We start from the raw sequence: 24,067 nt of genomic DNA on the forward strand, positions 1-24,067 counted from the left end.
TAACCACACCCAACCCGCTTGGTTACATTATTCTCTGCAAAGAGTAGGATTTTCAGCCTAGGTGCGGTTTAAATACTTTAGTCACGCATAAAGCTCCAAAAAAAATCTTAGCAACGCAGTCAACAGCCATGTTTCCATGGACAATATGTCTCTAACCAGGTTGACGTAATTCTAAGACATTTTAAATTAACTCTTCACCTAGATGTTGAATAAAAGGTTCTGATAAGATATATATGTTCACTTGACCCAAAACAATAATCTATATATTCAGCCCAAACCCTAGCCCGATCAGGCATAACATTATGACCATTGCTAATATTGTGTAGGTCTCCCGAGTGCCTCCAAAACAGATGTGACTGGGTGTCTGGGATCTAGATTCTGTTAGTGAGGGAATCTGGGTCCTATGGGTTGAGGGGAGGGGCCTCTATGGGTCATCCCACAGATACTTGATCAGATCCAGTATATTTGGAGGTCAGGTCAACATTTATTATTACACAGGATGAGATGTTACAGTCCCTTGTGCCAAGATCCGAGGCAAAACACATTTAGAAGCCCGGTCCAACTGACAAACGGATCAACACGTTAGCAGTCAGCTACTAGCTAGCAAACAACAGGAAGACACCAACTAACTAGCCTAGCCAACGGCGGTAGGTAAGAAGTGATGGGACATACGAGTACATGCCAACCAACACTTCTCCCACTGCAAAGCATGAGGCAAAACACATTTAGAAAACCCAGTCCAACTGGTGCTGTTCTAAGAAACATCCACACAAATGAACTCACAATTCCCTTTAGAGTGGTTGTAACGTTATGCCTGATTGGAGTACATGAGACTTTTTAGATTGTCTTGTAATGTATAAATGCCCACTTTCCATTTTTTTTTATTTATTTTTTTTGTTGCTGCAGTGACTTAAACAATTTCATAATAAGATCAGTGTTGTACACAACATTGATTGTGTTCTTCACAGCTGTGGAATAAAGTTGAAAGGGGCTAAAAGTGAATAATGTTGGCGTGCGGTAATTCCTGTGGCTGTATTTATAATTGGTTGTGGGGGATGTTAAATGGATGATAACGTCGTGGAGCCATGGAATGAAGCTGCTGGTGGCTGATGGGCTGATGTATGATCCTGGACTAATTGAGTGTGTAGAGTTTGATTGGTTTTCTGTCCAATGTCTAGAGGACGCTCTGCCCTCTACCTCACACGTCAGGCCACGGAAATACCACTCCATGTTTTTTTTTTTTTTCTTTTTAGAGCTGCACACGTTCAGCGTGTGCTAAGTGGCTTCTTTTGCTGGCGATTAACAATTAACCTGCTTTGTGTTTGGTCAGTGCTGAAGCACTACCTGTGGTCGGTTTCCAGTATCGCTTCTTTCGGGGCCGTTGCTGCTGAGTCAGAGTCAGAGTTTTTAAATTCTTCCCGAGTGTAAAGTTGTGGGAGCCTTTCATGTGGGTCTGAGAAGAAGGTGCAAAGGCTACATCAGCAGGGCCTGGCTTTTCAATCCGACCCAGCGGAACATTTCTATGAAATTGGAGAGCAGCACCGTAATCAAAGAGCTTCCCTCCTGTGACATGAGACTGGTGTGGCTGTCCAGTGCTCCCTGAGCCCCTTGGTGCTGCAGGTGAGCGAGCAGCTTGAAGTAATTGTTGTTGCGGGAGCTCTGAGACGGATGCCTCTAATCCTGTGATTTCTGTAAGCCTTCAACAGTGACTATCCTGTACCATGTAATACCCGCAGCCCCGTGAGATATTGTGGCAACACAAAAACCCTCCTCTGGAAGAAGACCAGTGAAATCTGATGCAGTGGGGGGAAATCGAAACCCATCACCTCTCTTTGACCGACCTCCCTCCCTCCGCTTTCGTTTGTAATTTCAGATTTTCAGACCTTTAAATCTGAGTGGTTGACGCACTTAATTACGTCGCGGCGAGTACAGCGCGTCTCATTTCCAATTAATAACCAGTTTGTGGAGATTCATGAGCTCTGCAAGTGGGATAAAAGGCATTTGCATTTTCGGAGGATTACGCAGGAAGCCGCGCTCCGCGTTCCTCATACACTTAAATAATTGGGGAAGTGTTTGCCGCAGTTGTTGTGCGATCATTGGCTTTTGGTTGCTACAGTCTCTGGGCAGCATTTGCTCCACATAACCAAGCTAACAGAAAAGGCATTAGCAATTCTACACCCAAAACGGATTAGAAAGTAAAGCCTGTGAACCCTGACGTGACATTTGCTTTGGATTCCGTGCATAGTATTCCCGGAGAGTCATTAGCATAGATCATTAATTTTTCTGATTTTTGTTTCCACATGACAGCAGGCAGGTGCTTCAGGGTCTTGTCATGTTGTTTTAAATGCTAATCTGGATGGCAGCAAGACTGATGTCTGCGGTTCCGATCCAAGAATATTTGCATTGATAACACGCGCGGGCCTTTCTGCTGGCTGCTTTTAATGATTTAACAGGGAAGCATCAAACTCTTGTCATTCGCGCGTACGGCTGTTTACACGGGGATGAAACAAACGACAGCCTTGTGATGAGCTGCCAGTGTAATTCTCTACTTCGTCTCCTCCCAGGCTCTACGAGAACAAAGGAGAGGCCGACTTCATGGAGTCCTTGAGGAACCTATTCACATCCTTTAATGACATGATGAACAGTAATTCAGAGAACACTGCCATGGTGAAGGTAGGCTTATTATCCCGCACGTCCGGCCCCAGTGCCGAAAAATATCTACTGCTGTGCGGATAGTAAATAAATGTGGAGTGATTAGCTTTGGGTGACATTACTCTAATCAGAGATGAGTGTGTCTTTAATATGCACTAATGCAGCAGGTGATTATACATTAATGTTAGGGATTCTCTATGTCCTGTGTACTCTTTGTTCTCTCTTTCTGTGTCTCTTTGTGCAGATTTTTCCAAATCTATACTCTCTATTTCTCTCTGTGTTAGCTTGCTAGAGCTGCACCTAAAATAGAATTGTAAATAAGTACTTAAAATAGTCAAAATAATGAATAATAAATGAATCATTTTCAGAAATGTCATACTTCTCTGATATCTGTGTAATAAACCAGAAAGTCTGTTAGCTTAGTATAAATGCTAGAAATGAGGGGATGCTATTAGGCTCTTTCCAAAGCTAACAAAATCTACTTACCAGGGTTTCTAAAGCTTGCTAACTAAGACATAGTATTTTTTATTTTTTATGAAATCTGCACAAAAAGCAGTTGCGGCCTTAAGTGGGGTTAAGGCCTGGCCGAGTTATGCTCCGGGCCAACATATAATTCATCCCGTAATCCACTTTCAATTCATAAATTGACGTTTTTATGCCTAACATTTTGAGCAGATTAAACAAACAAGATAAGAATAAGTGAGATTTAGAGGAACTCACAGCGGGTTTTGGTGCATGTGGACGAAGCCAGGCTTTCTGCCAACCATCATACTTTTAGCTAGATTAACTTTACCATATGCTGACGAGATGCATTATCTCTTCTACAGCAGAAGTGAGTGGCACCCATCTTCAGATCTAACTTTGCAAAAACATATGAAGAGCATTTTGTTTCTTTAATTAGCCAGTTTCAGAAAAGCTGGTATGGATTTAGTTAACTTGGATTCGTTAAAATTCAAGCGAAGAACTTTTGACGATGACTTCATAGAACCGAAGTTACATTGGTAACTTTTCGTCCCTCTTTTAAATACTAGTTGCCGTAAAATGTGTTACTAAAGCTGGGGACACAAGACACAACTTTCACAGTCTTTACAGATGTTAAAACGACTCACTATGTATGTTCTATATTAAACTCGGCCTATTACTGTTTATAAATATATATATTATTTTTACATTACAGTCAACACTATGCAGGCACTTTCTCGTGCTTCTGCTACAACTCAATTAATCTCGCCTCCATTTCTGTTCACCATCGTTGCTTTGATATTCTCGCTGCTTTCCGTCATCTTGTGACACATCATCTCCTGGCTGTTAGCAACACGTGTTTGCAGTTGAGGCGGTAATCGTGTCTCGCCACCCGATTGCGTCCAGATTCTGCTCAAAAAAATTCATGTGATTGACTGCAGCTGAGGTCGGGTCTGATCCCCTCACACACTGAGTTTTGTGTCAACAAACCACACTGACTGCAGACTGGTGCAGACTTCGTACAACTGGGAATCGTGAGTAAAATCTGGCAAAAAATACCCCAAAAACCTTGGAGTGTGTCTTCAGTTTAAGTGTGAACCAGTGCACGGCAGGAGGTTTAAAACATCAGTATGATGAGAGAGAGAAGCCCACCTGTCATGGATCAGCTTAATCAGCGTTGTGCGAACTACTAATCTAAGGCAAGAGCTTGATATGATATTCATTAATATTTAAAAGTCCTGCAGTATAACTTTAAATCGATCTAAAATAAATAATCATGTTCGAAAAATAAGAAGGAAAAAAAACATTGTTTTTGCGGCTGTTACTGTTTGCTACAGCTATAAAGAAAATAATAAATGTTCGTCTCGACTCTCGGATCAATCTCGGCGCTGCTATTTGACAGTTGGTTAGGTTTTTTTGTGCAGCTCTAGCCTTTCAGGAGTGACCTTGCCTCTGCACATTATGCATGTTTGTTCTGTGTTGACTTGTGTTGTTTGTCTGTACCTCTATGTGTGTATTCGTGTTTTTCCTCCCTACGTTTCACCTTGACTCTCCTGATGTTTGGGTCTCCTCTGGTCTTCTCCTCTTTAGCTGCTCCTTAAGGTATTTATTTTTTTTCCCGCCTTGCTCATTCTACCTTTAAGCTCTCTGTTTTTTTTTGTTTTTTTCCCTCCATTTTCCTCCATTTTATCGACTTTGACCCTAAACTCAGTGACCCGAGACTGGAAACAAACCACGAGAATATGTTTTTCGTTTGTGAAATCACACTCAGAGCCACACACACACACACACACACATTCGCATGCACTTATGCTTTTAGAGATAACATAATCACGAGATACATGCACCTTGGCACACCTACAGTAGATCCGTGTGCACATTCAACCGTACGAGAGGCTCAGGAGTCAATTAGGAGTCAGCTGCTGTGTAATTGGGTGAGATATTAGCTTTACTGTCAGTAAATTAAAAACTGATCTTGAGGAACGGGCATGAAACCGAGGAATCCTGGTTTTCTTCCCAAATCTACCCTTGTGAAAGCACTGTGACAGGTGGGAGCTAATGAGCACTCGCATTATACGGCTCTGAAAAAAAAAAAAAAAAAAACCCTGAATCCTGATGAACATCTGGGCAGAGCTGCACACCAGCATTCCAAAACTCTGATAAACACACACGCACTGTTAAACCTTCATAAACACACACTAGCACAGGTCTCCCTTGACTCTGAGGCACATTTCTCCCGACACTCGAAGCAAAACATCCCTGCACAACAGGTGGAAGTTTGGCTGTTGTCAAGAACACAGTGAAAAAAAGATATTCTGTTAAAATCGCTTTTTTTTTTTTTTTTTTTTAAATTCAAAAAAGAGCCTTGGTTGCTAACTGACCAAGTCAAAAAGTGTATTTGTTCTCACTTCATAACTCCATCTTCCCGCAGCGAGAGGTTAAAGTGTTAGATTGTCCATATTAAAGCACTAAAAATGTAATAAGATGAGAGTAGATTAAAGCCAGATTTTATTTGGATCCAACTTCAGTTTTACTCTGAAGTTCCCCTCCGTCCTGTGTGTGAAGAATTAATCAAAAATCAGCCCGGGAGAAATTTAACATCATAGCGTTTATTAAAGTCGATATCTTTTCTTTTACTGCCCTGATTTGAAAAGTGCTCATTATCTGTCAAAGTTTTTCGAGAAATAAACTCTTTCACAATGATAATTAGCGGATCGTTCCAGGTGAAGTCCAACGGGCTGCATCTGTATGGCCAATCAACCTCCAAGAGACGGACTGGCACTGTGGCTAATTTGCACAGATGCTGTATAAACACCTCAACACACCTTGGCTGGGTGGAGAGGGAAGCATCAGCTTGGATAATCGTTCCCGTTATTAATGGATGGCTCTGTAATCAGTCACTGCATGCACGAGTTGATGACTTTATTATGGTGTTGATGGGCAAATGTTCTGTAAATCCTATCCGGCTGTTCCTATCAAGCCGTCGATATAGACGCATCATTTATTGATCGCAGTTTATTTACCACAGAGTGAGATCTGCAGAGGGAAGTAGACTTAGGAGCTTCAGTCCATGGGGTTTGTAGACCTACATAATGTTAAGTGTGAGAATCAGTGGCTGGGATGAAAGTCAAGATTTAGTTTTCATGCTGCTGGAGGATGAAGAGGCTAGGTATTGGTAAATGTCAAGGTCACTGTAATCGCATTTGACTCGGATATTATATGAGCTCAACTGGGAACAGGTTCAACAGTCACGTAAATTTTATTTGTATAGGGTCTTATATAGTTATATTATAATTACAATAGGAGACCACTGCAATTCACCACACGAGTGGTGGGTGGATCTCAAGTGTACATCAGCATGAGTGGTCATGAAGTAAATCATCAGAAGGGTCTAGTAATTACCTCAACAGAAACACTATATTTGTGGTTAAAAATAACACATTAAGAAGAACAAATAGCAAACCATTTTGAACTACACATCGCGGCAACGCGGACCACAAGAGCTGGGATCGGTCCGCTTGATAGCAGCATGTTTCCTCTTTAGTGTTTCCAGCGACTTCTCTCTGCAATTTTTGAATTGATTGTTTTGGATCAATAAAGATGAAACGCATCAGGAATGGTTAACTAAAGAGGTTTGGAGATAAAAAAAAGATTTGTATGACTTGTCGTGGGTGAAATTTTGGCGAAAGTTTCAGTGACAAGGTTAAAACTCCCTTTCAACAGGTAGAGGGGTAAGGGTTAGGAATGATCCAGCTGTTTGAGGTCAGCTCGGTAGAGAAAGAAAAACAACACAGCAGTAGGAGAGAAACATATATTTGTCATAAATACATATATACATACATCTGACTACAGCGTCCATCTAGGATCAAGGGTCATTAGGTGTTCAAGGGTCAAAGTCACTGTGACGTCTGTCCCATTATTGTGAGCACGAAACCCCTTCAGGGAATTTCCTCTTTTTGGCTATAACTCAGCTCATCAACACAATATCTCAGAAGGAATTTCTTCAAATTGAAGTCCAGAAAATTGACAGAATTTCAACCAAATGTGATCAAGTGATGATATTTTATAACCAAAATATGAAAGAGACATCTTAATGTTCATCAAAAACCCCTCACTAAGTTGCCGTCGCTGCATACGGTTTAGTATTTCAGTCTGTACATGTAAACTTAATCACCCATTTGGTCGTCATCAAGTCTTCATTTGTCATAATCTGTGCCCCGCATTTCTTGCCTGTGGAAAATACTGTTGAAATACATAATGTGGGTCGGAGTAACTTGTAAATGTCAATACATGACTTACTACCCATTAACTTCTTTTTTTGTTCGTCTGGTAAAGGGGGCTGCACTGAAGCACGTTCCCACCATTGTCAACGATGTCAAGCTGGTCTTTGATCCCAAGGAACTGAGGTAAATTCACACGTTTCTATTCGTTTGTATGGTCATAAAAGAGATTCTATTACCAGTGAATTATAATCTGAGAGCAGTATACAGTCATGGACTTGGACTTATCACAATAACAGATCATGTGGCTCTCTGTAAAGTCATTGTGTGTCATGAGCAATGTTAATGCAAATAAGTGAAATATTCACATTTAAAGGAAAGGTTATTTAGTGAGGGATATATCTGAGCTGTTTTTATTTTTTGAAGCTTCTGCTTGAATTCAAATTTCAAGAGTGTGTTAAGACAAGCTACTTGTTGGGGGGGGGATTTTTTTGTCTGCCGGTCCTCACCTTGGGCGTCTTTCATTCAGCAATTCATTCAACATTTGCTATCTTTACATGCTTAAACATCTTCAGGTTGCCTTGGAAACTCAGAAAGTTGCCTTGGAAAGCTCAACTCATGCATCTATTTCACTCAATGCTGTAAACTCAAGACTGTAAACTGGTATAGCCTCACTTTTAAGGATGAATGATTAAAGTGTCACGTGCCAATTAAAGGTTTATTTATGACAATTTTCTCAGAAAATAAATCATGGTACCAAAAACCTCTTTCCTGCGTTTGCTTGGAAGGCGACACATTTATGTCAATAGCAACAGATTGAGAAAATCGATGTGTTGCCTCTGACCAGGCTGGATCTTATAACTTCCAATAAAAAGAACTAAACCACTCTCCCTCTAACTTGCTTCTGTCAAAAGCTGGGAGTTAGGTCAAATAAAGCGTTCTTAAGCCCCCTTCCATTTGCCCAGCACCTGCCATTTCCACAACAGACTCCAGGCCATGCAGGAATTTGAGGGTTCCTGGCCCCCACTTTTACTGCTCCACCATTATTCCAGCCACAGTGAAGTGGAGTCTTCAGTCAGTCATTTCCGTTCTTCTTGCCATGTGCCTTATTCACAGCTTCCTGCACTTATTTATTTATTTATTTTTTGCCTTCCTTCTCAATTTAATTCACCATTTAGAGCATATGTCCTTCTCGCTATGTGACAATGCTTCTTTGGTTTCAGTCAAATTGAAAATGTTGGTGTATTCTTAATTTTGATGAGATGCACACACGAAATTTTGACCAATAACCTCCCTATACCGTGTCCTGGTTGTATATGGACAAAGGAATCCTCTGCTATCCAGCTGTATGTTGGACTACAGTATTATCCAGAAACTATCACAATTGTGAGGTTTGATTAATTTACCATTAAGCTCCAAGACCAAATTTCCATCTACCAACAATGAGATTATAAATTGCACATCCTTTCTGTGGTTATAAAGGGGAAAAAAAAGAAAGCTCTTGAAAAAGCAGTGCTCCTTATGAACCATTCAGCTAACCATAAATCACAGGAACGGTTCTTTATCCCGCCTGAGCAAAGGTGGCATCAGCTGTTCCTGTTGTTCGCTCAAACCCGGCCATGCTGGAGGAGACTAAATTGAAGCCTCATGGGCGGTAGGGCTGTTTCATCCCCTGCCACAATCCTTTCTCTGCTTTCTTGAGCCTCAGCTTGCCAGCATAATGAGCATGCAGCCTCTTCATTGTGGAGGAAACTGTCAGCTTTTATGTGCGCGCATAAATGGGGATTTACCTTTTAGGTCGGGAACTGTTGAATGTGGAAATCTTTTTAAAAGTATGTGTTGCTTCGCTTACAGAGAACCATCATTTACCAATGTAAAAAATGTTTAAATGTTTGAATGTGAACTTAAAATCATTCAGAGCAACGGCTGTGCTTAGCAGCCACAAACCAAGGGCCTATTCAGACCTTGCATTGCAGGGATACGCCACCACTATGTGAAAATTAGTCACTCACCATATTGCCCAGAGTTGGATAAGTGAGAAAAAGTGTTTTTAAATTGGTTCGGAAAAAGTGATAATTAAACTCGAGAATTTTCCTAATTGCTTCTTGTGACTTTTACATTCACATTGACTACAGATGTCAGTGCAATTAACACGAAGGGATAGCCTAGGGCAGATATAGAGTTGGGACTGTATTCCGGTAAATCACCGGCAAAGCACCGCTGCCAGGAGCAAAGACACACAACGCAGCACCTGAAAACCAGTCACGCCAATGTTATTGGTTTTCAGGTGCTGCCTTGTGTCTTTGCTGCAATCTCTTTGTAATTGATGTGAATGTACAGGTCACAAGCAGTAATAAGGAAAACCCATGAGTTTATTTATCACTTTTACGAACGACTGGCTAATTGGCGACACTACATTACAGCGCCTATGCTAAGCTAAAACTAACAGCTGCTCTGCCGCATTAGGACAATGCATGGACTAAATTTCACATGCCGTTGCATATCCCTTTAAGATCAACTGACCAACTTTAGGTACGTGTCTTCACACCAGGCATTAACATGCGTCTACAGATCCAATCTCAGCTTCACACTCTGTATGCAAATAAACCCCGACATCATCAGGGGCGAAGTAGAATATTCTAGCAGCTGATGTCTCTAATGGATCTCTACCGCTGCTCCAGAACCGAGGGGCAGTGCTGTTTTATGTGTGTGCGTCATTACTTCGGCTTCAAAGTTACTTCATTATTTATTGATGTCTGCCCTGACATTAATTAGAAGTGCAGAAAATTCAAATTGTAACTCCAACCCTGGAAGTTTCCATTTGCACCCTAATCTCTGGTAATAAAGGTAAATAGATATCCGTGAATGAGGAAATGCTTAATGACACACACACTGACCACATGGCCGCATCAATAATTAACACAGCATCCCTCTCGTGTACTGATATTAAATAGTTTTGTTGGTAAATTCTTACTTAACAATTAATTTATTTATTCATAATTTATTTATTAGTCAGTTAACGGCTACAAGGACAGAATATTTTAAAAGTCGCTTCTTACTAATGAATAGACATCATTTATTATGCTTTGTCCTTTTCAGGTGATCATTTAATAGAAGCAAGACAATACTCCTCAAATACAGGAGCACCCCTGTAGAGTATAGGCACATTGCGTTCACACTACATACACACATCTCTAAAATGGGATTTAAATCCGCCCTCTCTTTAACGTGATCGGATCTCTCAGGTCGCATCTTAATGCAAGGTCTGAACAAGCCTCGAGAGGGGAAGGTTGTTCACACCCACACAGGTGTTTCCCCTCATTTAGATTGATGCATTCTCTTCTCGGGACCTGTTTGGGTGTGATTAATTGGTATTATACTGATTGCTGAAGCCTCGTGTTACGATGAAAGCAAAGAAGTGAGACTCTGCTGAGATTTCTTTAGCAAATGACTTTGCAGGGTCAGTAGCTCTGCAGTTAAAATATTTTTGTGCAAGTACCCTCAAAATGCCAAAAAATACAAAAAGATACAGTGTATTTTATCACAGAAACGCCAAACTAAACCTATCCCTGTAAATTATTAAACCATCTTTGTCACTGATGCAGTCCGTCCTAGGTCAGTCTTCCGGGTCAGATGACAACTCTTCATTACATCAGGCTATATATTGTCACATCCTCTACCTTTTACACCAGAAGACCTGAAAAGTACCTGTGTGCAAGGTCTTCAATTGCGTTTTGGTTGATACCTCACGGTTGGAAGCAGCCAACCAGCCCAGAATACCTGATCAGTTTGACCTTTTGTCGTTTTTTTTTTTTTTTCCTGATTGTCCCTCCTCCTGTCTCCACAGCAAGCTGTTCACGGAGTTCATCCTAAAGGTCCCTCTGGGTCGTCTGGTAAAACACAAGCTAGACTGTCTGATTGACATAGTCCACAGCGATCTCTTCACTCATCACGGTGAGAGCACACACTAAAAAAAAACACGCACAAACTGTACTCACAGATCTTCAGTTCATGCACCTTCACTCATGGTTCAGTAATACAAGCAATCACACACACCACCTGCCGCCCCTGTGCAGCCCCGTGTGTGCCCATGAAAAAGGCAATTGGTGAGTTGAAAATCCTTCTTTTTATTTTGTCTAAAATCACCTGAACTGGAGGCTTTCTGTCTTCATGCTCTTTACATCTCAGCGACTCCTTTTCTTTCCATTAGGTTTTCTTATTCTTATTCCCTAATTGTCTTTATGAAATCATGTATATTCTAATTTTCCTGCTTTGGTCTTGACAACACTGTTGTAAGGCACTTTCAGACCTTATGAATTGTTCCTTCAACATTTGGAACAACCATAAAAAAAACTACATTAGTCATGTATCATGTATCTGTTGCGTATCTTAGACCTCCCTACCTTAGGGTCTATACTTTGCCGACACTCGAAAGAACTTCAGTGAGTAGTTGGGGCTCAGGTGGGAGCTAGCCGCAAATCGATGGCAGATGGCTTGATCTAAGGGGTCTTTGGACAGGCACCGAATCCAAAGTTTCTTTTGATGGTAGGTGAGAAAACCTGCTAGGGTGAGAAACATGCTTTGAGCTCCACCACCATAGTGAAGGTAGGAAGGTACTACATAGGCTGGCTGTCTAAACTTTGGTGTTTTTTTTTTTCTCTTTTTTTTTGTGGATGATCATCAAAGCCGTGACATTATTGATCCTCTGCAGGCTGATCAGCAGGGCTTGACATTAACTTTTTTGTTCACCAACCACTGTGACTGGTTAAATTACTAGTCGGTCAGCATTTTCACAAGCCGCAGATTTTTTTGTGGTTAAATTACGGTCCTCATTGCAGGAGTTTAACTCCTGCCATTTTTCAGTTGTCCCTATCTAATACAGGTGCAAAAGTCCCCAAAATATGTATGACTTTTGTACACACATCTCAAGAAATGTTTAACGCTGCAGGTTTACATGAAAATATGCAGACTATTGTATTAAAAAGTGTGGTTTCTCATCAACACGGCTTACAACTAAATTATTCAATAATGTGACTCAAAATAATGATTTTAGGAGGAGATTTTATTGGTGTAAAATTAGCTTCCTCCTCCTCCTTATTTTCGTCTCTCTTACCTTTTCTGCGCTCTTTTGTTTTCTTTTCTTCTTCTTTGCCGGGGACGTGTTATTATTCAGCCATGTATCCAGTGTTGTCCTCTCAAAATAAATGAAATGTTACATTCTGAAAATAATCCATTTTCCTAGTTATTAAGTGAGTTAAATTTGGGTGTTGTTGGTTGCCAGTGGCAACGGTGTCTATCTCTCTGCCAGGGGCAGCGGGGGTCTGTCGATAAATAATTATCGTTGAATAAACTCGAATCTCCAATCAGAATCGAGTATCCAAGAGTCGCGTTCCAATTTTCCTTTTGGACCTGGTATTTGTGTGAATGTTACGTAGACATGTACCACTCATCTAGACCAGACCATATAAACTCCACCTCATGGCACAGGGGCACACACAAAAATGCTTTAGGAACACCTAAAAAACAAAACAAAGAAAAATGTGAAGAACAGCACAAGGTGTTGACCTGGCCTCCAAATTCGCTAGATCCCAAACTGATCAAGTATCTGTGGGAGGAACTGGAACAAGCCTGACCCACAGAGGCCCCTCCCCTCAACCCATCGGACCTGAAGACCAACACTAACTACATTCTGTTGCCAGACACCATAGGACACCCTCAGAAGGCCCATGTCCATTGTCCAATGAGTCACAACTGTTTTGGAGGCACAAGGGAGACCCACACAATAATAGGAAGTTGGTTTTAATGTTGTGCCTGTGTGACATTGTTTTTATCGTATGTAAAATAAAACTCGAGTGCTTCAGTTTGTAGTTGCTCAGCGAGTTACAAGAACTGTTTTGACAAAATGCACAAACATCCGACATTCATTCGACACTAGATGGCACATTCAGTACCTGGGCACCGTACTATAGCGTATATTTTTGCCATGTTGTAGTAATATGAAATTGGAAAGGCACGGCATAGAGGTAGTTAACTTAAAATGTACCTCCAGCCTCTGCGGCCAGTCTAGCCTGTGGCATCTTGCAGACACGACCGAGCCGTAGTCATGTTCCAGGGCCGAGCATATTTGCCAGAGGCGCCGGCCCTTTGAGGCCATGCTAGGTTAGGTCCCGATTTAGAGACAAACACACTCTCATAATGTCTTGTGGGGATAAATGAGATGCGCATTTCCCATCCCAGTCAAATAGGAACAGTGTCTTCATTTTGCTGGCAGGGCTGTGCCTTCGGGCAACTGAATAACGTAAAGGAAGTGGACAACAATGGGCGACCACTTTCAGCGCTGGTCTCTGCCTCCGGATCATCCGCAGATGTTCAGTTCAGTGTGAATACACAGGATACAAATGTAATATAGGAATTTGTCCCATTCAATAACGCTTGATATTGCACATCTACTCATTTTCATATCTTAGAAATATAAAATTGTCTGATTGGTTGTTTAGCCAGTTTAGTGAGTAACTATCGAAGGGCAGTGCTCCTCTAGTCATTACTATTGATCTGTTGGTGTAATTGTGGATGGGGAAGCCTCCCCGATGCTTGTGAATGGCCTGCTGGTCAGCGGGAGGAGTTATTTCTGTTATGTAGCCATGGATTATTCTACTGCTCCATTCTCACAGCGGCTCCACGCACACATGCTTTGAGTTTCTCCTGTAGTCTCTCAGGTGCACACGTGCTTTCAAACTGTGGAAGCCTTAATTGCCAAGTAAATTTAGTCTTTTCCACCAGTTCCAAGCACCTTAGAAATGCTTAATTAAAGATGATAACCGCTGCCACGGGCAAGTGAGTTAGCTAGAGAGCTTTTAAGGTGGTCTAATCAGCTGTAGTAAATACTTATACTCACTGGGCACATTGTTGTCCTGATCTGGAGGTGGTCCCTGAAAGGTTCTTCTGCAAGTCAATGCCAAGCTGAAACGTACAGGAATGCTTGCACTAAACGGAAGCGCTGCAACAGGGAACTATGTTTGTACTCAAACTTTCTACAGTTTCTACATACTCATAAATATGCTCTGAATGTGCTCACTGTTGTAAATGGTCTCTTTCTTGTAGGCTGCACAGCAATTAAATTAGTATATCTCAGTCCCCAGCGTGCTTAATTCTGCTCAAAATTACAGCTTAAGCGAATACACCGGCATCTCCTTTCTCTGTGGTTTTATTGTACATGTTTAAAATTCAAATCAAATATATATATATATTTTTTAAAATGTAATGTTTTGGAGGAACATTTGCTACCATCAGTGTTGTTGAGGTAAAAGGAGGCTGCAAGACGGGTCCCTAAATCACTCGCAAATGGGCTCATTGGACAACAAATAGTCACCTGTTCTCTTGGTCTGTGTTAAAGTGGGAAAAGCAGCTGTAGCATCCGCAAACTGTTTGCCCAGGAAGTTTGAGGCGAGCGCTCATGGCCTTGCTTGATAGTTCCAGTCTGCTTGCCATGCTCCCGCCCTGCTACGAATGCAGCAGTGCGCATACATCTGCTCACGCGTCCGTTTAGCTGCCTGTCTGTCTTCGCCGCCTGCGTTCATTTTAAATTTGGTGAGGAGGCGCAAAGAGAAAGGGGATTGTAGCCCTGTAAAAACAAGGTATTAAATACTCCACACAATGTTCGACGCCCTCAGATAGGAGATTTGCTTTTGTGTAAAACCGTTGGAAGATTAGGAAGCACACACACACACACACACACACACACACACACAGATAAATGAAAGCACAATTCCCCTTTAAGCTGTGTCAGGAAGATAGCTCGCTGCGCTGATCCACAACACCAAAAGATATTTCATTGCAGACATGGTTGTCACTGTGTGTTAGGGCTAGCCAACGTGTGACAAACTCTTAGCAACTATAGGATTTCTTTTCAGGTATGTACAACTGAAAGCTTTATGTGAATAATTAGCTTTTTCTGTTTTGTGCATGATCCGAAGTCAAAGTGCTGCCTCGGCAAAATGACAAAGACTCGGCACATTTAAAAATTGAATGTCTGTGTAGAGGCAGCATTGTGTGGAGTGTCATGGTCAGTAGTCAGACTTAGAAATACCAACATTTAATGGGCAGGGATACATTCCAGTACTGTTGTTGAGCTTTTAAAGCTTTCCAGCACCTTTTCATTCAGCATACCTGAAAGGATGTGATTGCTGAAGCTGGACATATTATCTGCTGTGGACCATCGTAGTCCTTAGGGGGATGAACCTTCTTGGTCTTCTTTAAACATCAGTTTATGCACGTTTCAAGCACCGACACTGTCTGAAAAGTACCTTTTTGGCACCGGTATTGGATAAAACCTTAACAATATTCATCCCTACCAACTGGCAAAAAAAGACTGACGAGCACACAAGTGTAAATGGCTTGCACCGGCGATGTGATATTTAACTAGTCTCCAAGTTTAGCTCTTGTCTTCCGAACTCTTTACAAACATCTGCTGCATGTTCTTGATGCCTCTTATAACTCCCCCGTAATTATACTGCGTATACCACATCCAGCACCTTTGTTGGATGTCCTGGGTACTTCTCATGCTAATGATGTAACTAATGCACTAATCAGCACCTGGGACATCTCCAGGAGTCTTTATTTGTTACATTTACAATTACAGCAAAATGCATTCATTACCCTTTTACTAAAGAGCCTTGTCATTGTCTCTGTGCGACACTGAAATTGGAACAGCTTCTGCACTCAAGGACGTAGTCGCTTCAGTCAGAGCTGTGGTTCTGTGTTTTTCATTCTGTGTTTTGGGGTGAAAGTATGACCTCCTTTTTCATAGTCCATTCCCAAAGAATCGCTCTATACTGCTCTATTCGGCATGCATTTCCTTTAGCGAGGGGTCAGAGAATGTAAAACAATGATTGGGTTCACGTTTAATACCTCAGGGTATTGTTTATTAGGAGGTCACCGTGGTTCATGCCATTTGTTGCGCTGCTTTCGTGCTGTTTATCACGTGGCCTTGAGCACGGTGTGGAATTGGTAAGAATTTTATTCGGCTGAGATCAATGCCGTTTTAAAGCCGCAACATTATCTGCGAAGTAAAAAGCTTGTATTGATTTTGAATTAAAACCTGTCGATTTGTAGAGCAGCAGCCTCTCCACCTTGTCATTGTAAAGCTTGCTGTAGTGCTTTTGTTCATACTGCGCCTCAATTGTGGTGAGGATTTCCCTTATGGTACTTTGTTCTACTGCTCCATTGTTCTTGTTCTTATCTCTTAAGAGGACATTATTATCAGTATTTGGCCTCTCCTGTGGGTTGAGGAGAGGGGCCTCTGTAGATCATCCCACAGATACTTGATCAGTTTGGGATCTAGTGAATTTGGAGGCCAGGTCAACACCTTGTGCTGTTTTCATGTTTTTTTGTAGCTGTTTCAAAACCATTTTTTTTGTGGCTGCATCCTGCTGAGGATGGCTACTGCCATCAAGGAGTGTCATTGCTTTGGGTTGAGGATGCCTGGTCTGGTCTAGGTGGGTGGTACATGTCCAAGTAAGACCCACATGAATGAATACCAGGTCCAGAAGTTTCCCAGTAGAACATTGAATTGTCACAAGGTGGTCAGTGTTATTTACTTCAAGCCATGTGATTGATTCGTCACTGTCCACTCAGGTTCCGGTGTAGTAATAATCTAATCTAATAAAAAAAAAAACTTGTTAATCACAAGTGTCTGAAAAGATGAACAAAGCCAGAATTGATGTGAGCAGTCCCTCTGAAAACATGGGTCACATCAAAGGTGTTATATTCCCTGAAGATTCGAAGCTCCACAGAGAGGTGAACCACTTTGCACATGCTGTGATTGATAATCTGGGCCGTAAACACAAGTTCTGTTCTACTCTTTATTTGTCCATGTAAACAGTTCTCTTGAAAACTCTAATTCGAATAATTTTAGTTGAACTCTCGCAGCCTTACACTTGTTGCTTACTTTTCACTCCACTAATTTCCTAAATTGCCACTTAACCTTGTTCATACGTCACCTTCTAACCAAAATGACTCTAGTATTGTCCCTGGTCTTTACATATAACCCCCTTTATGGAGGAAAACAAAACGGCTTATCATTGCTGTCCTCTGTGTCCAACCAAATTCTCTAGCATCTGCGAACCGGCTGATTGAATGTTGTTGTAGAATTAAAATTACTACAATTATTACTCTGTACTGCGTGTGGGCAGGAGGTACGCGATTTGTAATATCCATTCACTAAGCCTTTGTTATGATAAACTTTATCTTTAAAAATGATGCAGAGGATACAGGCAAAGCTGTTTTCTTCCCCAACAGTAGGAGATTGTGTGCCTTGATTAAGGGCGGCATTAGACTTGATTGGAGAGGGATCGGTTTGGCCAGTGTCGTCAGATCTGTCATGCTGAGGCTAATAGCTGAGGGGATGTATTATCAGAGGTTTCAGGCCAGTGGGTGGTTCCGTTTTATTATTTTTTCCTTCCCTGATATTTCAGGAGAGCTTTGCGACTCTCTCTCTCTTATTGGCTTTTGTTTCTCGACAGCCGTGGCTGTTGCACTGTTTAAATTAATAATAAACAAATTCACAGTGTACATTGTTCTAATTTAACCTTCCGAGAAAGTCATTAATAAGTGGCGTGCAATCTGCGTGGAAGCCATATGCTGCGCCGCTTTGTGCGATCCATCATCTGCTTCCCGTGTGGAGCGCCGTTGTGAACGTGTGTGTGTTTGTCGGCGTCCCTGCAGACTGCCGTGAGATCCTCCTGCCGCTGATGACGGACCAGCTGAAGTTCCACCTGGAGAAGCGGGAGGAGCCGAAGGCTTGCTGCCAGCTGCTTAGCGACATCCTGGAGGTGCTCTACCGGAAGGATGTGGTGAGTGACACAACTCCAGCTTTATGTGCGTTAATTTCCTTCTGGGATAAACCATGGCTTCAGAAGGGAATCCAGGCGTACCTCCATAAAGAGGAAGCACGTCGCCACTGTTGTTACTTCGCCGAATAGCTATCAATCGTCAGTGTGCCGTTCTCAATTTGTTTTACTGCCCTATAATGCCTTAAAGGGTCCCTTTTTAGAGCAGTGTTAATTTACTAACTTATAAAGTTGGCTGTGCTCAGTTATTTATTGCTCACGGTTGCTAAAAGCTATCTTCACCAGCGTGGAAGTGTACTTTATAGCCATGTGGTCCAAATAATGGCTAATGGTAGCCAGTCAAAACTGATTAACTTTTGTATTATCCAAGAACATTAAATAAGGGCAAGTCTCTTCAAGAAAGGGGGAATAGAGGTTTAAAAATAGACATCTGTGTTGCCCAAAAACTTATCTGGTTGGTAATGGACACTAGTCACACCGGACACTTTGGAACTGAAGAAGTTATGAACGTCTTCAAGAAACTCTCCAAGTTCACTTGGATATACCATTTTTGGATATACCATGACCTCCATGACCTAGAACCTTCACCAACTTTTGAATTATTCCGTTTTTATTATCTTGGGTACGTATTTAGTTGATGAAGTTGTACAAAAACAGCCATCAAATATTCGTAGCTCACATTCTTGAAATCATACTACTTTTGTCATCAATAGTCCAATAAAATATTCAGTTTGCACGTATATCAAGAAAGGAAAAGCTCCATATTTTCAGACTAAAGCGTTTAATTTGACTCTTAAAATAGTCGTCAGTCCTCTGCCGATTTTTTCCATAATTAAAAAAAGAAAAAAATGTGAATTTTTCCGAGTCTCCATCCTATGTACATCAGCCTCAGGCCTCACATACACAAATGCTATCACACACTCCTGAACACACTTCCAAACACTCAGCTGCTTTACGAGTGTGTTTCATCCTCTTCCATGCCCAGACTCCTGATGTCCTCCCTCAGGCCCTCTCAGACTCTCGTCATTGATCACCACTGCCCGACCTCCCACACTCCACTCTGCTAGGGATTATCCACCTCTCCGGCTTGCTCTTGATTTTACACTCACTGTCTCTCAAACTGTAGCGGCCTCTCTGGGTCTTGCTCCCTCTTTCACATCTGTCCCGAACATCGACACAACCAAAGCTTCCACAGACTTACGGTACTGTGGGACCTCTGCACATAGGCCACGCCAGTGTGAGCCAATTTTGGCAGTCGGGTTAATTTTTGTTTCTACTTCCTGCTTCACTTTCAACAATGGCAACTGAAGGTTCGGAGATACAGATATGCAGACCCTCTAACGCCGTAGCTCCCCAGAAATATAACTACTCGCCTCACCAACGTAGACCAGAAGAGCTGTGATTGGTTCGCTTGGTAGTAGCGTATTTAAACTTTACTATTTCAGGCTGCTTCTCTATCTCCGCAATTTTCACAGTGATTGTTTTGGATCAATAAAGATGCAACACATCGAGGTAAAGCTGACTGAAAAGATTCGGAGATACAAACATTTGCAGGACCCGTCTTCAGCGAAATTTCGTAAAACGTTTTAGTTTTCATTATTAAAAGTGAAGCAGGAAGTAGAAACAAAACTTAACCCGACGGGCGAAAAGACACAGCGCCCACTAGTGTCTGATGAGCGTACAAGTACGAATGGCTACGTACGCAAGATACGCCGGCAGTACTTTAAATGAGCCTTCACACATAAGCAGGGAACCGTATCCGGAAAGACAACCCCCGAGTTCATTTCTGTCTATCTGAATTCCACCTCATCTCGCTGGAAATAAAGATTTAATTTTACATGTCACTCATAAGAAATCACCGCTCTTCATGGCGTGCATTTGAATAGGCTGTTAACACAGGCCTGTACTTTTGTCTTTAAAACAGTCTCGTAAATCATGTCGATTTTAGGTTGTGCGTCACACTCGCTGCTTAGGAAGGCAATATCTGAAACTTCCTACTCGGATAATTTATTCTCCCCTGTGCTCCTCGGTGATTGTGTGTGTGTGTGTGTGTGTGTGTGTGTGTGTGTGTGTGTGTGTGTGTGTGTGTGTGTGTGTGTGTGTGTGTGGATACCTGATGATGTCGTGTTGTTGGGCGCACTCCTCCTGATGATCTCACCACGAGAGGGGCCGTGTAAATTATTGAAAGTTTAGTTTGACACTGCAGAACTCAGTCTGCATGGAAAATTCCCCCACAGACGGGTCCGACGCACCGTAAGAAACAGCCCCCGCGCTCGCACAGACTACTAATGGAACGCCGAGGAAACCGCCTCATTTGTGACGAACGCCCCGCTGGCGCTCAGGGCCAGCGAACGTTCCTCGCAACGTGTTTGGGGGGGAAATTTGGTCAAAGTCAAGTAGGAAGCGGTTGATTTCCGATCAATCGCTGCGTGTGGTTTGAAAGAAAGGAAGAAATAACCTCTAAGCGGTTTAAGCAGTGTCATGGTTTGAATCTATTTTTGGGTCTTGTCCTTTAGTGATTTCTCATTTCTCTTTCACCAACACCTGATTCACCCACAGTGAATATAAGCTGTAGATGGAGCACGTTTTTGAATGAAAAGTGGTCTCATTCGTTGCCTCCCTCTGTCTTTAAAGGCTTTAAATGCAACCTTATGTGCTACATGACTGATGGAAATAACGTTTCCTCTGCCAAATGTGTATATTTGTACTGAAAAGCAGAAAGTCATCACAAGTCTGCAAATACCGTAAAGCGGAGTTTTTAGCTCCTTTTGAAGAACTATCATGTCACGATTTTCTTTTCCTGTCTGGGTGCTGATGTCTGAATCTGTACACTTTTTTGCAGGGTCCCACCCAGTGGCATGTTCAGATCATCATGGAGAAGCTGCTGAGGACCGTCAACCGGACGGTCATTTCCATGGGCCGCGATTCCCCTCACATCGTAAGTTCGCCTGATTCGCCGCAACCATTTGCAGCCATTTCCCCTCGTACCCTTTTTGAGGTGCTTAACTTTGAGCATTTTCGATTTCATTAGAATTCGTGCTTCCGCTCCACTCCATTTCGGAGGGAAGCCGCGTACTTTCTATTCCACTACATTTGCTTTAACGATTTCGCAGGTGTAATATTTCAAATATATAACACACTTAAAAGCAATGGTTCCCAATGTCTCAGGGTAACATTACAAATAGTGATCCCCCCTCACTCTGAATCATTTTTCAGAAGAACATCTTTCTTGTCCCATCAATCATGTGACACCTTCAGAGATTTAGCTGCTGTCCCGGTATTTGATCCATGACGCTTCAGTATTAACAATATAGAGACTAAACCAGTACCTAATAATTTAACAACATTTTGCACATTTCTACGTTGCTGTTTTGCCAATTTTACTTTGAAGCATCTGGATGCGTCTTCCACCGCCGATTAGCTGCATTTCTTAGTGTAGCCACAGCTCTATATCTGTGTATTTGTTTTCATATTTCTATGCAAATAAATACTTGTATGCGCACATAAACACTCAAATATAGACATCTGTGTACCTGATTTCCTCCCACAGACCTGCTGCAGTTCCAATCCCACACTGTCGTTAAAGGTACAGTCTACCTTGGCAGAACGCTTTCACGCAACAGTCAGTCTAAAAGAGGCTTTGATGTGCTCATATCTCTCTCCAGCCAGTCGTTAGCGTACGTGTGTGTGTGTGTCGCATATGTTGTTTCATGATTCCCTTATTTTTTTTTGTGTGTGTGCGATGTTTGCACATTTCTGATGCGCTGTGCTGTTCTATAATCGCCGTATTACCCCCCCCGCCATTGCCATTGCCATTGGCACCCTTCTCACTACGCTCTCTCAGCTAGAGCTCGGTAGCAATTAATGCACTTATCAGTCATCTTACACACATGCCTGACGTGCATGGCAAAGCCTTCATCCATTTTCATGAGTCCCAAAAGTAAAGCGGATGTCACCTTTACTTTTTCGAGCCGTGAATCAACCCCTGTGTCCTCTGACTCGTCTTCGCCGCGCTTCCCGTTGATGCTCGTCTTCGCCGGCGCCCGCTTTTGCGCTGCCGACTTTGAAAGCGAGACCTCGGGTAGTAAACACGTGTCATTTTTTTTTTTTTTTGTTACACATGTAGCGGGTTCCTCCGAGCGCTCTCAGAGGTGCTTTTATAGCTCGTTTAAATTTACCAAAGTGGCGAGACGTCTGAAACGTGCGCGGGGAAATGCGGGGACATATGGTGCTTGCTGATACCGATTCTGGTAATGGCTGGCGTTACATCCCCTCTCCCCCTGTCTCGACTTATTTGAGATGCGTGCGCGCAATCACGGCAGCCTCTCCGTCTGGGGAGCAGCAGGAAACGGTGTCACCTGTTTAAATGGAAGCTTTTATTAGCAGTAACTGAGCCACACCAGCAAAGAGTGATTTAATAAAAAAAGAAAAAAGAAAAAAAAAAGTCTGTGTTATGTCATAGCGCTGTAATAAATCCACTTCACTGCTGCGGCCTCCTCTTTCTTTTGCACTTCTTCTTCCCTTTATAAGTTGCAGCGAAGACATTCTGCAGCCTTTTCCTGTCTTTACCTCCTCTGTCGGCTTAAAGATATTCCAGCGATGTACCAAACTAATCTCTTAGATGTTGTCACAACAACAAGCGGGCATCAGACTGAATAATGTGAACGTAATGAAGCTTTGAGTTGAACCGAGGCCGCCCTGCCGCCCGCGCTCCCCCAGCCAGCCGCCTGTAGGGGGTCCGGGACTCCCACTTGCTCTCCCTCTGAAGCCCTCCAGTCCACTCATTGTTATGCCAGAGATACAGACTCCGCGTCGCGCCGCCTGGCTCACGGTCAAAAACCTCGGAAAGTGGATTTGGAGAAGAGATCGTACCACAATGGCTGTGTTGTTAGTGGCTGGTTGCGCTGCCCTTACAGCTTACACTCTGCTCCTGCCAATTTTCCGCGCAGCAGGCTTCTTTTGATCACGTATTTCGGATGTCGTTAGCCTAATAGCATAATAGCCTAAGTCATATTTGAATGGTTTTTGAAAAAAACAAAAAAAACAAGAAAAAACATATTTTTTATCAAGCACATTGGTATTTTTTATTGATATTGTAACAGAAAGTCAAAAAAAAAAAAAAAATGGTGATTATGCTATTAGGCTAACAAAAATGGACCTCGCCTACCACTTCAGCTAAAAGGCCATCAAGATAAGGCAGCAGACTCAGGTCACCTCTGTATATTATCCTAAGTGCAGCCATTTGGGCGTCCTCCTGTGGCGTACTTGAAATGGTCTTCCGCTTCCAGCTGTGGCTGCAGAAGAAGACTCGCCTCCTCTCTAGTTAATGAACCTACTCAGCCGGTGACCTCCTGAAGCCTTCACCGGAGCATCCTACTTTGTATACATGCGTCGCGCTCGCCCTCCGCCTCACTCCGCTCTCCGGTGCACGGCTCGCCGTTGACTCCTTCCCCTTTCCTCGGCCGCTCCCCGTGCAGCTAGCCGGCCGCTCTACTTGACTACCGTGACATTTCTAAGCAGCCGAATATTATTTTGCGTCCGCGTGCGGTGGCGGCGTCTTCTGTTACGCGGCGGGAGTTGGAGGTCGCTTCAAAGGCTACGGCTCTTTTACTCAAACACTTTGCATTATATACTATTCGGGGGAGAGGCTGCGTTTGAAGTGGATCCTCAGATCATTATTTAGTCATCAATAAGGTCGGTTTGAAATCTTAACAGCTGTGAGATCCGGTTAGCGGTGCTGGAAGTGTGGTAGGTTTCTAATCAGGGGGGGCTGCTGTTGCTGCCTCCGGGCGCTGCTGCGCCTTCTCTGCAGGCACACGGCGCAGCCAACCACCGACCTTGTTCTCGTGAGTGGCAGCCTCTTACATTTAGATTTATGCATTAACG

General features: G+C 42.6%; 1 protein-coding gene across 7 annotated transcripts in view; it reads left to right on the forward strand.

Annotated features, from left to right (window-relative positions):
- Positions 1-24,067, forward strand: part of dock1 (dedicator of cytokinesis 1) — a 194,847-nt gene that overhangs the window by 64,327 nt on the left and 106,453 nt on the right. For 2 of the 7 annotated variants that reach the window (XM_047608341.1, XM_047608345.1), the window contains exons 23-29: positions 2,565-2,673; positions 4,705-4,716; positions 7,450-7,520; positions 11,182-11,288; positions 18,057-18,184; positions 21,024-21,119; positions 21,732-21,767. In XM_047608341.1, the coding sequence (XP_047464297.1) occupies positions 2,565-2,673; positions 4,705-4,716; positions 7,450-7,520; positions 11,182-11,288; positions 18,057-18,184; positions 21,024-21,119; positions 21,732-21,767 (559 nt within the window). The remainder of the gene's footprint in view (positions 1-2,564; positions 2,674-4,704; positions 4,717-7,449; positions 7,521-11,181; positions 11,289-18,056; positions 18,185-21,023; positions 21,120-21,731; positions 21,768-24,067) is intronic. The other 5 variants (XM_047608342.1, XM_047608346.1, XM_047608344.1 and 2 more) reach the window with 3 other exon arrangements.

Source organism: Mugil cephalus, chromosome 16, assembly GCF_022458985.1.
Source record: "Mugil cephalus isolate CIBA_MC_2020 chromosome 16, CIBA_Mcephalus_1.1, whole genome shotgun sequence".
Classification (NCBI taxonomy): Eukaryota; Metazoa; Chordata; class Actinopteri; order Mugiliformes; family Mugilidae; genus Mugil; species Mugil cephalus.